The 14608-nt window shown below is 41.1% G+C and overlaps 1 protein-coding gene across 1 annotated transcript; it reads right to left on the reverse strand.

Annotated features, from left to right (window-relative positions):
- Positions 1-618: 618 nt before the first annotated feature.
- On the reverse strand, positions 619-8559 carry LOC133912515 (uncharacterized). The gene is made up of 5 exons (XM_062355298.1): positions 8176-8559; positions 6803-6912; positions 6361-6732; positions 4926-5634; positions 619-953 (listed from the first exon to the last, which is right to left on the reverse strand). The coding sequence occupies exons 1-5, from the start codon at positions 8402-8404 to the stop codon at positions 880-882; spliced, it is 1494 nt and encodes a 497-aa protein (XP_062211282.1). The 5' UTR covers positions 8405-8559; the 3' UTR covers positions 619-879.
- Positions 8560-14608: the final 6049 nt, after the last annotated feature.

Raw genomic sequence — 14608 nt, forward strand, 5'->3', positions numbered from 1 at the left:
GAACTTACCATGATTCTGGCAGCCTTCGAGGAAATCGCAGAACACTTAAAGAATTTCATATGGTTCTGCTCCATCAGTCTTCTGCTTCTCTTTGAAGGGTCTCGGGTCTCAGCAAATCTTCATACAGATTCTAAAACTGGAAAGCGACCTTTTCACACGCAGAATAAGATGGGTAAAGCATACAGCGATTGATACAAGCTTTAGTCACATCAAGTCCTGCTACCAGTATGGAACAATGAATTAAAGGAACACAAAATCATGATTAAGTGCCCACGCAAGTCCAAATATGAAAGATACCATACAAAAATATAGAACATGCTAGGATGACCCCCTCAATATGCATTTTGCAATAAATTCAGTGAGTGAAATTGTCAACATCAGAGAAAAATGACTGCACTGTTTCCTGGCTGATGATATCAACACGTTTAGTGTCGGCTCCTGGGTGAATCTTCTCAGCTGGATGACAATCTAATACTTCATAAGACAGGTTCCTTTTCCATTAAGCGAAAGTGCTCAGACTATCGCTACTTCTAAATTTTGGAAAATGTCCGTCTACTCTCAAACTTGTATTTACAACTTAACACCGTATGATACTGCAAAACTGGATCAATAGCATGATAACCTTCAACAAAAACGCAATATCTTTATTTGATCTGCGCATGATTGTACAAAGCAGCACAGGGGATGTAAGACAACTGTGGGCCTGCCATCATTACTGCCATGATTGTACACTCCTCTGCTGCATTATACACATATTTACATCCAGTAAGGGATGACCAAAGACAGCCATCCAATGTTTTCGATACCCAGCATCATTTGCAAAATAGTGATCCAAGCTTCAGCATGAACTTCATCGCCTGGATGAGAAACATTCCATCTCTACAATAGTTGCATGGGCAGATATAGAAGTGATGTAATGACCCACCAGTCGGAAGATAAGCTGGGGGCAAACGCTGTACCATGTTATTGCAGATGTGTTAGACAGCAACCACCAAAAGGATAAATTTTGAATCAGAAAAATCATCAGATTATATCAACAAAAGGATACAGTCTTAAAGATACAGATTGCATATGTTCATATTTATTCTGTTCTCTGTCAGGAAAGTACACAACAAAGTCTGAGTACTTCACTTTCATATGTACCATCAGTTATGATTAATTACTCAGTCACTTCACATGATATAGGATGAGGTTTCAATATCAGTATCTCATTATAATGTAGGGAAGACACAAACATAGGATTGTAACCCAAAATTTGAGCTATTACATAATCATTCTATGTGCTACCCTGGTGTTTGATCATTCTATACGCCCAGGTATTCAGGTAACAGCTAGTCCGTGAGTTCCATGGTCTAACACCACAGGTCACAATGTTATGATTCTAAGATCATAACTGAGGTAAACATCTGCTAGAAGAATAGCCAGGCGGCATTAGCTGCTAGGGATGAGAGATTAGACTATAGATGAAAGAGACTTAGAATATTAGGGGAAACTTAGATTAATTCTTCTTTGCTTGCTTCCGTGAAGGGGGTGCGGCTGCTCTTTATATCCAGAGCTTGACTCTAAACCGACTAGGACTCGAGTCCTCTGTGATTACAACTTATCTCTTTCCATCTACTGACTATTTCTCCTAGCCGAGTTCAATTCTGCTAACATATATAACTCTACGAACCTATCCTAATCCAACTGATCTTCTGATCCTAATCCTAAGCTGACTCATTTATTGGAATCCGACTATGCTAACTTATCTGGTAATACCGTATATAACATCTCTCTCCTCATTCGGAGACAACTCGTCCTCGAGCTGTAGGGTGGTGGCCATGGTTGCAGTCCTAACAACCTCCACATCGACAAAAGGTGTATCCCACACCGTCGTCCGTGCAGATGCCAGCAACAAGGCTGCAGATGGTGTGGCGGCAACACGGTAGTCGTTGATGAAGTCAGGAACACGGCCAGCTTGGTCGCAGCAGGGTTTGAAAAATCGTTCAACCGCTCGGTATTTGCGAATATCGGCCAATTCAGTCCACACCGCATTTAGAAATCAATTGGTTTTTGAATTTGAATTCACAAAATTTTAAAAAAAAAATCACAAAAAATTCTAAAAATACTAGAGACAATTCTAAGACCTTCTGTAAAAAAATTCAAAAATAATGTCGTCTGTGTCATATTTCACGGAGAGGAAGTTTGAATTTTTTTTTGCTGAAATAGGCCGTATGAACATGATGATTTGGCCCATCACATTAAGGAAAAGCTTAACATGCAAACACATTTTTTTATGTAGGACGTATCTTAAGAGGATCTTTAAAATTGGTTTCACTTCATTTAGAGTTCTATTAATTTCTCCATGGTTTTACAAAGTTCACAAGCATAAAGTGAACATGTTAAGAAACAACACTGCAATTAACTTTTCAAATCTACCATTATTTTTACTACATAAAGCATAGTATAAGTAAACTAATAAAAGTGGTTTCACTAATTTTGGAGATGTGATGGGTTAGTTATGAATTAATCTAGTTGCAACTCATTTACACAATTATGCGTGTTACAATAACTATTTCATGAGTTCATGTATTTTTAAAAGACATTAAGAAGATCAAAAAAATTGGTTTCATGATTTTTGGATTAGCAAAGAATTAACTATGCATTTAACTAGGTCTAGCAAATACATTTTCTCACATAAAATATACAACTTTTTTATGAGTATAAATACTTTTATCATGTCAATCATGTTACAAGAAAACCAACAAAATTTGTTTCACTTGATTTGAAGCTCAGATGAATTACTTATCAATTTTACAAGGTTGAGCTTTTTTTATTTTTGTTGAACTTGAGCGGTTTTCGATAAACCGAGCGGCTTTAAATCGAATTCAAGCGGTTTTCTATCACAAACGAAATGCGGTCGATTTTCGGTACAATTCAATCGGTATTCGATTCAAATTGAGAGGTTATCAAATCATCGATTCGGTCGGTTTTTGCCTCTGATTTACAAATTTGATCGACTGAATTTGAGCGAATTCTCACCGAATTTTGAGCGGTTTTTGTGATATTCGCGAATTTCGAAAAATCTCCGCCAAGCGGTTTCCGAACTTCAAACGGTTTTGTGAACCCTAGGTCGCAGACCTTAGCTTGTTGTTGTTGTTGTCGGAACATTTCATCAAAGAGATAATGGGTGGCTTGGTGTCGAGGGCGGTGTTTGTGCTTAAAGCAGCAGCAGCAGCATGCACGTTGTGATCGGCGATGGTGATAACCACTAGTGGTGACGTGGTAGCAGCGCTGGTGGCGCCGTTGCCGCTACTCAAGCATATCGTCGAACACCTGGCAGGCAGGTCTGCGCCGACGGTGGTCTCCGCGCTTGATGCAATCGCAACAGAGGTGTCACCCGTGATCAGCATGCCTTCCACGCCCGTGAGCTTCTCGAGTGTCGTCATGCGTTCCATGATCCCATTCACCACATGCGTAGCGTCGGCCAGTGCGTTCTTGATGTCGTTGAGGCCCTCATAAAATTCCTTTCGCAGCAGGTCTTCATGCGCAGTGAGCAACGCCTTGAACTGCTCCTGTTCAGTGCCAGAGGACATGGGCTCTGATACCCATTTGTTATGATCCTAAGATCATAACAGTGTAAACATCCGTCAGAAGGATAGCCAGGCAACGTCAGCTGCTAGGGATGAGAGATTAGACTATAGATGAGAGAGACTTAAAATATTGAGGGAGACTTAGATTAATTCTTCTTTGCTTGCTTCCCTGAAGGGCGGTGCGGCTGCTCTTTATATCCAAAGCTTGGCTGATTCTAAACGGACTAGGACTTGAGTCCTAAACAGACTCCATCTTGAGTCCTCCCTGATTACAACTTATCTCTTTCCATCCACTGACTCTACTTCTCCTAGCCGAGCTCAATTCTGCTGACGTATATAACTCTATCCTCTTAGCCTAACTAACTCTACTAACATATCCTAATCCGACTGACCTTCTGATCCTAATCCTAAACTAACTCATTTACTGGAATCCGACTATGCTAACTTATCTGGTAACACCGCACGTAACACAAATTAACAGATGTCACAGACTCACAAGCAGCTCTTAATATTGTGATCAATCCTCAAATTTTCCTCTAGTGTTACATTAAGAAGACAAGAGGTACATGAATCCCTGTCCCTCATATTATGTTTATGGTTCTTATGCACAATGGAATTATCAAGATATTGAATCCTCGTAATTCCCACCAGCCCTTTTCAAAATTAACACAAATATCAATGTCCATTTCACTATAACTCAACATAAGTGTAAAACCAGTACAAATATCAATATCCATTTCACTATATCTCCGCATAAGTGCCATTTTAAATTATTTGCTTTACCAGTTTCTCAGTAAGTTCTAGTTATGGTGTTGATTACTGAAAATAGCTGCACTGCCCATTATATTGTTGGGGGGGGGGGGGGCAACTGTCATGCTATATGCATTACCCATAGGGATTTTTTTCAAACATTATGATTCCAAATAATAAATCAAAACAACTTATACAAATGTTTAGTAATATTACGCAGACATAACTCACTTAAAAGTTTCAAACATTTCATCTAACTGTATTACTAAAGTTTTGCTTCAAGAGAAAAAAGTAGTGAGTCAAAAGTGTCACGAAACATTGAATATAAACTTTTGACTCACTATTGGTCAATAGACCACGCTCGACACTACCCAGCATCAAGGATTGTCACCGCAAGAAGCCAATTTGGTACACAATAAATGACTGTTTAACTGGAGTATAAAATAATGTCAGTAGGTCAATATCTACTTTTTAGATCAATGATTCAAACAATTCTTGCTACAACTTACAGTATTATAAAATGAATCCAGACACATAATTTGCCTCAAAAACGTATATATTCTAAAAGATATATTACGAAAAATCAGTAGAAAAATAACTCACAGATAGATGACGCAGGTGATATTGATGAGAACTTGTTGGCAGGCTTGGAGGTTCCCATACCCGGTGGCATTGCATGAAAAAACACAGCAGGAAGTGGAGATGATGGAATCCTTGGATGAAATAATGGTGGATCTACATATGGACCTGAAGCTTCATAACTATTTGGAGAAGCTACAGGTGCGATAGGGGGTAGTAGAGGAGGACTCCCGTGGGGAGATGAATGGTGCTCAGCAGTGCTGTGTTCTTTCTTGTGCGTACAGGTAGAATCACAACTCAGAAAAGTCGGCGCGCTGTGCAGAGGAGCAGGAGCAGGGGTCAAATGCTGCAAACTCTGATAACTATGGTCATGGTGGTGGTAGTGGTGGTGAATTTGGTGATGATGGTGGTGGTCATGATTTTGATTCTGGTGGGTTGAGTGAGGTTGATTATAGGGTTGAGGAGCTGGACTTGGGGAATGAGCATTGCCTGCGTTGTTCAGTGAATGCTGAAGATAAGAGGACAGGCTAATCTGCTTAACTCTGCCAAATACAGTGTGGTTCAAACCCAAGTTTCCTGAAGAAGAATCTCTCAATCTTTGAGCCAACTGTTTCAATCTTTGCAAGGATGGCGGTTTGTTATCTGCCCCAACAGCCAGGAGAACGGATGTTTGAACAACAGTAGGAGGTGCAACTGTTGAACCATACAGATTTGTCAATGTGACATATAGGATCTGCATTGCAGAAAGGAGAGAGTTACATCAAGGATAAAAGAAGCATTTGTGGTACAGCACAACCAAAAACTAAGCTTGGACAAGAAAATTATAAGCACGGTATGAAAAGATTAGCAATCAATTGAATTTTCCACTCTTAAAAGACAATTAGATTCAGGATTGGTGGATAGCATGTATTTTTGTGATAACTGATAACTAGCAATAATAATCAACAGAGAATACATTAAAAAAAGGTTGAAGAAACAAGTCTTTCACCAAGCGCTTTCTTGTCGTATTCAGCAAGCATACGGATTTTAATGGTGAATATTGACAACTATTGATGATAAGGCAATTTCTTACGTTCTCTCTGGTCAGTGAACCATACTGGAATGCCTGAGTGGCAAATAGCAAATGACTAAATTCACATCCATGATCTAGTATTCTGTTCCTATGTTAGTACACCGATTCAGAAATCTGCAACTAAGAGATGTCAAAAACTACATTAGTTTATGATTCATTTAGTTGTTGTGGTCATGTCAATGGCTCAAATATTGATTTTCTGCTCTTTCATGCATTATAAATGTTACAAACATATCAAGAATATGGTTCAAAATGATAATCCACAAATAATACTGATTTGTATTGACCAAGTGATTTTAATGGAAATATTTCTCCAGTATCCATTAGATGGAAGACAGTTCGTGAATAAATCTTTAAACAATGAATTAAAACTTGAGAAGCACAGACCTCACGATCATTAAGAAATAACCCGGATTTCATCTGGGCCTTCAATTCGCTCAGTTTGTCTTGTACCAAGTCGATGGGAAAGTTCAACGAGAAATTAAATAAGCCATCAGGCTTCTGAGGAACAAAAGCATTTTGTGGAGGTATAATCGTTATGCCACCAGGAAACCTCAAGATCTCAAAAGAAGTAGAATTCCCAAACAGCGATGGTGTCAAATGGAGGACAGACTGCTGTATAACCAAGGACACCAAAGATGACCGCAATATGCTTAACTCTGTTGGTGATATGGTGGAATTACTAGGGTAAGGCCAAACTCCAAAAGTTACAGTACTCCAGTTTGATTCACTGATTGGATCCAAGGAAATTACAGACACCTGGAGTAACAGAAGGAATAAATTAATACATGGACCATCATTATGGATAATAAGTGAAAGAAAAACATACCGCAGAATTGCTGATGCCTATCTCTTCAAAAATATCATACTCAAGTTTTGATTTATTGTCATTAAGCTCGGAAATCATCCTTTGCAGCCTGAAGCTTGCAACCACATCAGCTGTAAAAAAAGGCCCATAAGAGAATTGGAAGAAAAAAATTGTTTCATGAAGACAAAATGTAATGCAATAATAAGACAGTTGAAGCAAGCGTAACATGTTTTCAGTCAAAAATTGTTTGACAACTAGGTAGAGGGCAAGTGCACTATAACGGTATAACCCCCAATGTCACCCGTTATCATATAGGGTTGAATCTGAATTTGTGAAATTTGAATTATTATGCACAACAATTGCTAGGCTATTTAGACGGATCGATTATGATTTGTACAGGTTGCCTGCACACTTTTGTCAGATGCATCAATGTTTATATCGTGACAAAAATTTCCAGGATGATAGCCTTGCAATGTAGGTTACCAAATCATCTAACATATAACTAAACACACTTCCTACATTTCAGGCGCCCGTGAACAGCAGGCGCCGGTGAGGTTCCTAGTGGGGATTGATTCCGGGGGGGGAGGGGTCGTTCGTCGCCGGCTTTAGAGGAAGCTCCGGGAGAGGCTGTCCGGGCCGGCGGAGGAGGCGGGCATGGGGTGCCCCCGGCCGCGGGCGGTGGGCCAGGATGGGACGAGGGAGTGTGAATCGGCCGAGTTAGCGCGGCAGGTGTGGCGGGCGTGGATCCGGCGGCGGGAACACCATCCGACACGGCTGGGGGTGGGCGGGAGGCGGGGCACGGCTAGCGGGACGGGCGCCGGGTGGGAGCTAGAAGACTGTAGCCTGAAACATTTTGCAAAAGCAGGCGCCTGAAATTTAGCATTTGCCATAACTAAAGCTATCAATTACAACACATGTTTCAGGGCAAATAATTAGCAAGTAGCATGTATCATCTAAACAGCTCCCTACCACCATCAGCTAAGCATCAATTTGAAGTTATCGAGTGGTCCTCTTTAAATATCAATCGCCACAGACAGTAGACTAACTGACACTTCCCAGCAGGCCAACCATAATTTTGGAAATAACCGCAAATAGTGTCCCCTACTAGAACCACAAATCTACAATTCACTGAAACCAAAGCCAGGACATGTCGAATTCACCACACAGCTGCTAAATAACAGCTCAATTCACTCGAAACCATGTGTGCAAAACAAATCAGGTAGCACGGCCGAAAACTAGACAAAATCGCGAGCCATCGAACTCTGCGTTACTACAAACGCTCGAGTCATCAAACCCTCCGCCACGTGCGCAACCGAAAACTCCCAATCGAGCCCGCCTAGCCACAGGAAGCAACCGGCATTCCGCATCACACCGCCCAACGGCTCCACACTCACCTAAGCCCCACCGGTACAGGCGTGCCTCCTCCTCCCTCCGCCGCCGCGCCGAGAATGGCGGCAGCCAGAACAGCGCCGACAGCACCACGGCCGCGCCGAGCAGCACCGCCACGGCGCAGCGCCACCGCCGCCGCCGCCCGCGGCCCCCTTCGCCCGGCTCCTCCCCGTCTCCTCCTCCTCCGCTGCCTCCTCCAGCCGAGTCCGGCGGGTCCCCCGCCGACTTCCCCATCGCCCGGCAGATCAGGTCACCGCCCCACCGCCATTGCGCAGCGAGCGGTTAGGGTTTCCTCGGGTGCGTCTCTGCTCCGGCTGGGTTTTGGCTCCGCGTGCTCCTCCGATGGGGAGAGAGAGAGAGAGAGAAAGAGAGCGAGAGAAATGGGTGGATGCGTGTGTGCGCGAGCGAGAGACAGCGACCGAGCGCTTCCGCCGAAGCGCCGCGGCAGCGTGTGAGTACTCCCGCAGCGACCGTCGGAGACGAAACTCTAGCCATTGACCTGTGGGACAGACATTCAATTGGGCCCGCGTGTCGGTGAGTGAGGGCAGGTTAATGGTGGGGTGGCCAGGTGGGTGGGAACGTGACGGGGCTGATGACGACAGCGGGACTGGTGGCGTCCGGCCGTTGAAAGTTGTTGACCTGTGCATGCTGCGCCCGTGCGGACCGGAGAGCCGCAGTGAACGTGCATGGATGCGCTTAGGGATGAAAACGGTGTGAAAAAATCGAATTTTTTTAATATTATTATTTTATATGTAAATTTCAAAATAATATAAAAATAATGAAAATTATAAAAATAATATATATTCACGTTCCTGGTCCGACGAGAGAGGGCTTTTCGCATCCTGAGGTTTAAATAAAATCTTTTTTAGTTCTCACGTCCAAGTCACATGAAAAAATATTTTCACATCTAAGCATACGAAAACATTCTTTTTAAGTCCTGACCACGCGAAAATATGATTTGCAAGCTAGAAAATACGCAAAAAATTATGTTGCTTTTGCATTCTGCGAATTAACTTATTTGTTGTAAGGAAAATCGGAAAATGTATTTAAACTTCATTGTATGCATAAAAAACTATTCAGCGAAAATTTTATTTCTATCGCCAAAAAAGATATTTAGTGTAAAAATATTTGTCACTTTTTATTTTACAATTCAACTTATTTCTTATACAGAATGGAAAGATGAAAAAAATCGTAGAATCACTTGTCCGACTATAGGACATAGTTTATAAACATTACATATGTTGATAAATATTACATGAGACGTAGCGGTTTTCGTCGTACCACGAATTGACCCTAATCATATATCGATGACAAAACAAATATTGATATGTATGGTACGCCTAAGCACTAACCTAATAGTCGATGCTAAATCTAACATACCTTAGAGAGTAAAAATAGCTTGAATTACAATAGATACTGTACTTAGTGCACTTATGATATTTGCCTTTTCTCTGGACATTAGGGCCTGCCGCCTTGGCGCGACAGACCTCTCCTACTTCATTTCCCTCTCTATTTTGCATGCTTCAGCTACGACGCGGTCATGCGCTGCCTTCCTTATACGGTCCTCCTCTTGTCATTTGAGACGTAGTTCCTCCTGTTGTTCCTCGTACTGCTGGCGTTCATAAGCTTGTCTCCTCCACTGCGTGTTTATTTCGACCCAATGTTTCTGATGCTCATTTTGCTCTATGTTCGGTCATTCTATGAAGTCACAAATAAGTGGAGAAAACTGAACAAATGAAAGAAGAGGGAAAATTAGTAATAAAGTGCAAAATATCGTATGAAAAGTGGTACCAGAGTGATCTGTGTCGCTATATTGGTGGGTATTTATACGATCCGTATCGAGAGGGTTGCACTGGTGGTTGGCACACATGAAGAAGCATTTATCATAGGTGTAGAATATGTCCTGTGATTCACGAAGTCTACAAAAATCACCATAAAAGTACATCAGTGGTTCAACCCCCTAGGAGGTGAAAGTTCCTCAATGCTTTTTGGGTGGGTTTGATGGAACTAAGGAAGACATTGCAGTTGAGAAAACTGAGGAAGAAGTGATATATCTATGGTTTAGGGTGGGGTTATTCATGGTTGCTGGGGGCTAGTGCATGAACTGAGTTCATGGACATGGCTCAGAGCTAGAGGATGGAAAAATTGTGCGCAAGGACAAATGAGCAAGAATTCCCTTTGAAAGCTGAAAAAGTTGTGTCATTGATGATTGACAAATATTTCCTGTGAAAGCTATTGCTCTGTGTGGTTATCTCGTTTTGCAAAATTTCAGCAAAAAGTATTATCACATCTGCATGGAAGACAGAGAATCCTATGAGAGCATTGTGCTTGGAAAAAATGTATTGGTGAAATGGTAAATCCAAACCATTTCATTGATGAAAAGTAAAGTACATCACATATAAGGCTTGTCGTAAGCATTCGTTGCATGCCTATAGCTAATGTATATAAGGCAACATGTACCGACTCATATCCTATTCCTACACGATCTATGATAAGTTACAATGACATATAATACTCTATCACTAAATGAAGCATGTCTTATGAGAACAAAGATTGCCACTGGTAAGAAATCACCTACTAGGTTGGTGGAAAGGACGGAGCCTTCTCATCCAGATACCCACAGTGGAACTCTTGGAAGTTGCATCCATGGGGATAGACCTTACTACAAACGTACCCTTGTGTTAGTCCTACGTTTTCCAGCTACCCAATTGGTCGAATGCTTCGGCTTATATGCCTTAACATAAAAGCTGTATCCAGGAGTTCTGCACTTCATATTGTACTTTTCTGAAGTCAACATAGCAACCCGTACCTTCCTATGTGATGTCACTGCTCACCATGCCACTACATCCTTCATTTCAGACTGATTGGAGAAGACTTGATTTAGGTGAATCATACTTGATCCATAAGGGGAATCATGATTTTCTATAACTTGCATCTTCGCTTTCTCATACAAGTTCCATTGATCTAGGATGACAGTTTTAGAGGAATCATCGTCGTCGTTGTCATCATTATCATCATTCTCCACATTTGCAGATTGCAATAAAGATTATTTCTCATGCACCACGTTATAGTCCACAATCTCAAGATCAACAACAATTTCATCAATTTCCTCCCCTGCATCAGCTTAACCCTCAACCTTTGCCGCCTGCCTATGCACAACAATATTTGCCTCAATTGTATGCCGTTGCTCAACTTCTTCCCTCGACACTACATGCCCCCGCCTATTATCTTCTTCTGTATGTGTCGCTAAACTACTATTGTCATACACTTCTCTTGGACAAAAATGCACCAATATATTAAACTTAGCCCCACGACGTCTGCACTACTCCAACTATTTTAACCACTTGTCCGTCCGATACACCAATTTTTAAATTCCAACAAACTAGATCTAACGTATGAGTCCACATACAATACACCATAACGGAATAAATGCCAGGGTTCAACTGAAAATACTGAGTGAACCACATTCTCATCTCCATTATCCTTGTACCCTCAAGTTTTGGGTGCTCAATTATAGTAAATAGAAAATTGCTCAAATTAACACTCGATGGATCGTTACGGATTTGACCATTTCTATAGTAAACTCTTAGATTTATAGTGTTTAACATAACTACAACCTAAAATAAATATATCGAATAAATTACCAAGTTAATTTCATATGACCAACTTTAATGTAGCAAACAATAACTATATTTCTCTAAATTGCTTAATCTCACACTCAATATCAAATTTTTTGAATCTTACATGTACCTAATATAATTCCTCGTAACATAAAATGTAAATAATTCCTTTTACACCTCTAATTAAACTTACATAGATCTATAACAACATATTCCTAAAATTACGTAAATCTAAAATAATATTAAAAAGAAAAAGATTACCTACAAATATTTAATTTACTCTAAGACCTATAATACTCGAGACATATTTATGACATGACATAATTTTTAATGAAATAAAATTATTCTTAGTATAAATAAAAAATTATATTGTCTAGGATTATAGCATTACAAATATTATAAAATTACATAGTTTACTATATATTCAAAACCTGTATAAAAACTGTGGGGAATCGTCCAAATAATATTCTAATTAATCACCAGGAGGATCATTATTCATAATCGCAACCTCGATGATTAAACAAAATATCATCCCGGTAGTCCCGGCTCATATTTTGTGCCCAAGATCGGAACACATGCATTCCAACATTTAGCATCACAATATAGCTTAAGAAAGAGCAAATAATTAATATTTATATTACAAGTCTTTAGCATGCAATCATTTCCAATAATTTACAAAAAAAAGTAACAACAACTACGCAGCAGAAACATAAAACTATGCAACAAAAGAGACTAGAGCCACATGCTCTTAGGCCCCACCCCAAAAGCACGACCTCTAAGAGTAGGATGCACTACTCTTTCTCGCCACCCTGATTGGCAGCCACGAAGTAGTCAAACACCGACTCTTCCTCACTAGTAGCACCTAAAAATACAGGCATGAGTACGAAGGTACTCACAAGACTTAAACCATATAGAGCACATGTACATTGCTCGGCTCCAAGGATTATGCATTGAGCCATTAGCAAGGAAAAATTACATGGTTAAGTTAAACATAAGCGGTAAACAAACTAGACATATATGTGTGAGCAACTAACTTAACAAACAACAATATAAATCTACCCTGTCATAACCAACTAAACATATATAATTGGAACCATAAGAACATACATGTAACAAGGACCAACTCAACCATCTTCCACATATCCAACCATCAACCACAAGCGAAAACTCTACGACCGATGCAGATGGACAGAAGCATGCTCATGACCGAGAGCGCATCATTTTGAGATGTTTTTACACCCTGCAAGGGATACTCTTGGACCCACACGACTTGAGGACCATACGGCTTGCATGACCACACAGATCCATACAAGGGGTACTCATGTCAACCTTTTCCAATAAGTCCCAACCAGTTGGATCATGCATCGCTCGCACGCGGAGATACTAGAACTACTCCCAGAGAAAACTAGCATCTCTTACAAGCCCACCCACTCACACCGTTGATGTTCACGCCCAAATGATCACACTACAGATGCAATATGCTTAGTTGTTGCCTTGCTGCTAAGGTAGCTGCCTATAGTTACCCATGCAACACTCGCAGAAATCCGAAAGATTGAAGTCATCTTGATCACGGCCGTCTCTCGCTCCGGCTCTTTATTCACTAAAGAAGAGCACATGCAATGATGAGCATGAGTGAATGCAACAATATATGCCACAATGCTTAACAACATGCTAGAAGTATAAGACATGCGAATCAATGCAGTACTAAATGATCTAAACAAAATTTGGAAACTAACAGCTATTCAGAGTATCCGGGTTAGTTCGGAGTAACCGGGTTCGGACCCTTCGGGTGAACCTCTGGAAGAGACGCTCGGTTACTGCCTTTTACTTGATTGACCCGGAGTATCCGAGTGAATTCGGAATATCCGGGTTTCGGAGCCTCCGGGCCATCCTCCGGTGAAGGTGCTCGGTTAGCCACTATTCTAACTTAACCCGGAACCTCCGGACTGGTTCGAACTATCCGGGATGTAGCGGACACTCCGGGTGAGGTTCCGGGAGAGGTTCTCGGTTATTTGCTAACGCCATTACCCAGAGTCTCCGGGCTTACCTGAATTATCCGGGTGATACAAACTTGGATTCTTCCATAACTTTTTTTCTCAGTCGATTCGACCCACTTTACAAATCTGTGCTACACACACGTGTATATGCCCTATCCAAACGATTCTAAACCCAACTCGCACCCTAAACTCTAACCAATTTTAAACACAATTCGATGGGCGATTTCTGCTGAACCCGGAGTATCCGGGTAAGGCCGGAATATCCAAGTCAGCCCAGAAAACTGCTCTCAAATGTATTTTTGGTCGATTCGAGTTGCGATCTTTCCCAAGCTTAAAGGGAACATATTAGGGGTAGTTCAAGGGTACTGTAACTTACTCATCAACTAGTAACACGATTCTAGAACTCATATTTGTCCAAAACTCCATTTTTGCTCCAAAAAAGCTCAAGAACTTCAAAAACTACTCGATTTTTTCACGAAAATGAAAATGAATTGGATAAATGAGCAGCTCATGAGCTAGAGAATACAATGGTACCACATGCATACCTTGGCCTTGCTCCTAGATAGAGAAATCCAAGGGAGAGTGAGAGAGCTTGAGAGGGGAGTGAGAGGGGGAGGGTTGCTGCAACTATTGTGCTGCAGAGTGGGAGGCGTGGGGAGTGAGGGAGGAAAGAGAGAGGGTAGGTGGGGCTACCCACTTGAGTATTTGGGATGGTGGGGCCACTTATGGGGCCCACATGTTAGAAAAAAGGGTATTTTCAATGCAATTTCTATTATTTTCTCTCCCAATTTTCTCTCTCTCATCCAAATAATTTTAAACTA

Source organism: Phragmites australis, chromosome 3 (genome assembly GCF_958298935.1).
Source record: "Phragmites australis chromosome 3, lpPhrAust1.1, whole genome shotgun sequence".
In the NCBI taxonomy this organism is placed as follows: Eukaryota; Viridiplantae; Streptophyta; class Magnoliopsida; order Poales; family Poaceae; genus Phragmites; species Phragmites australis.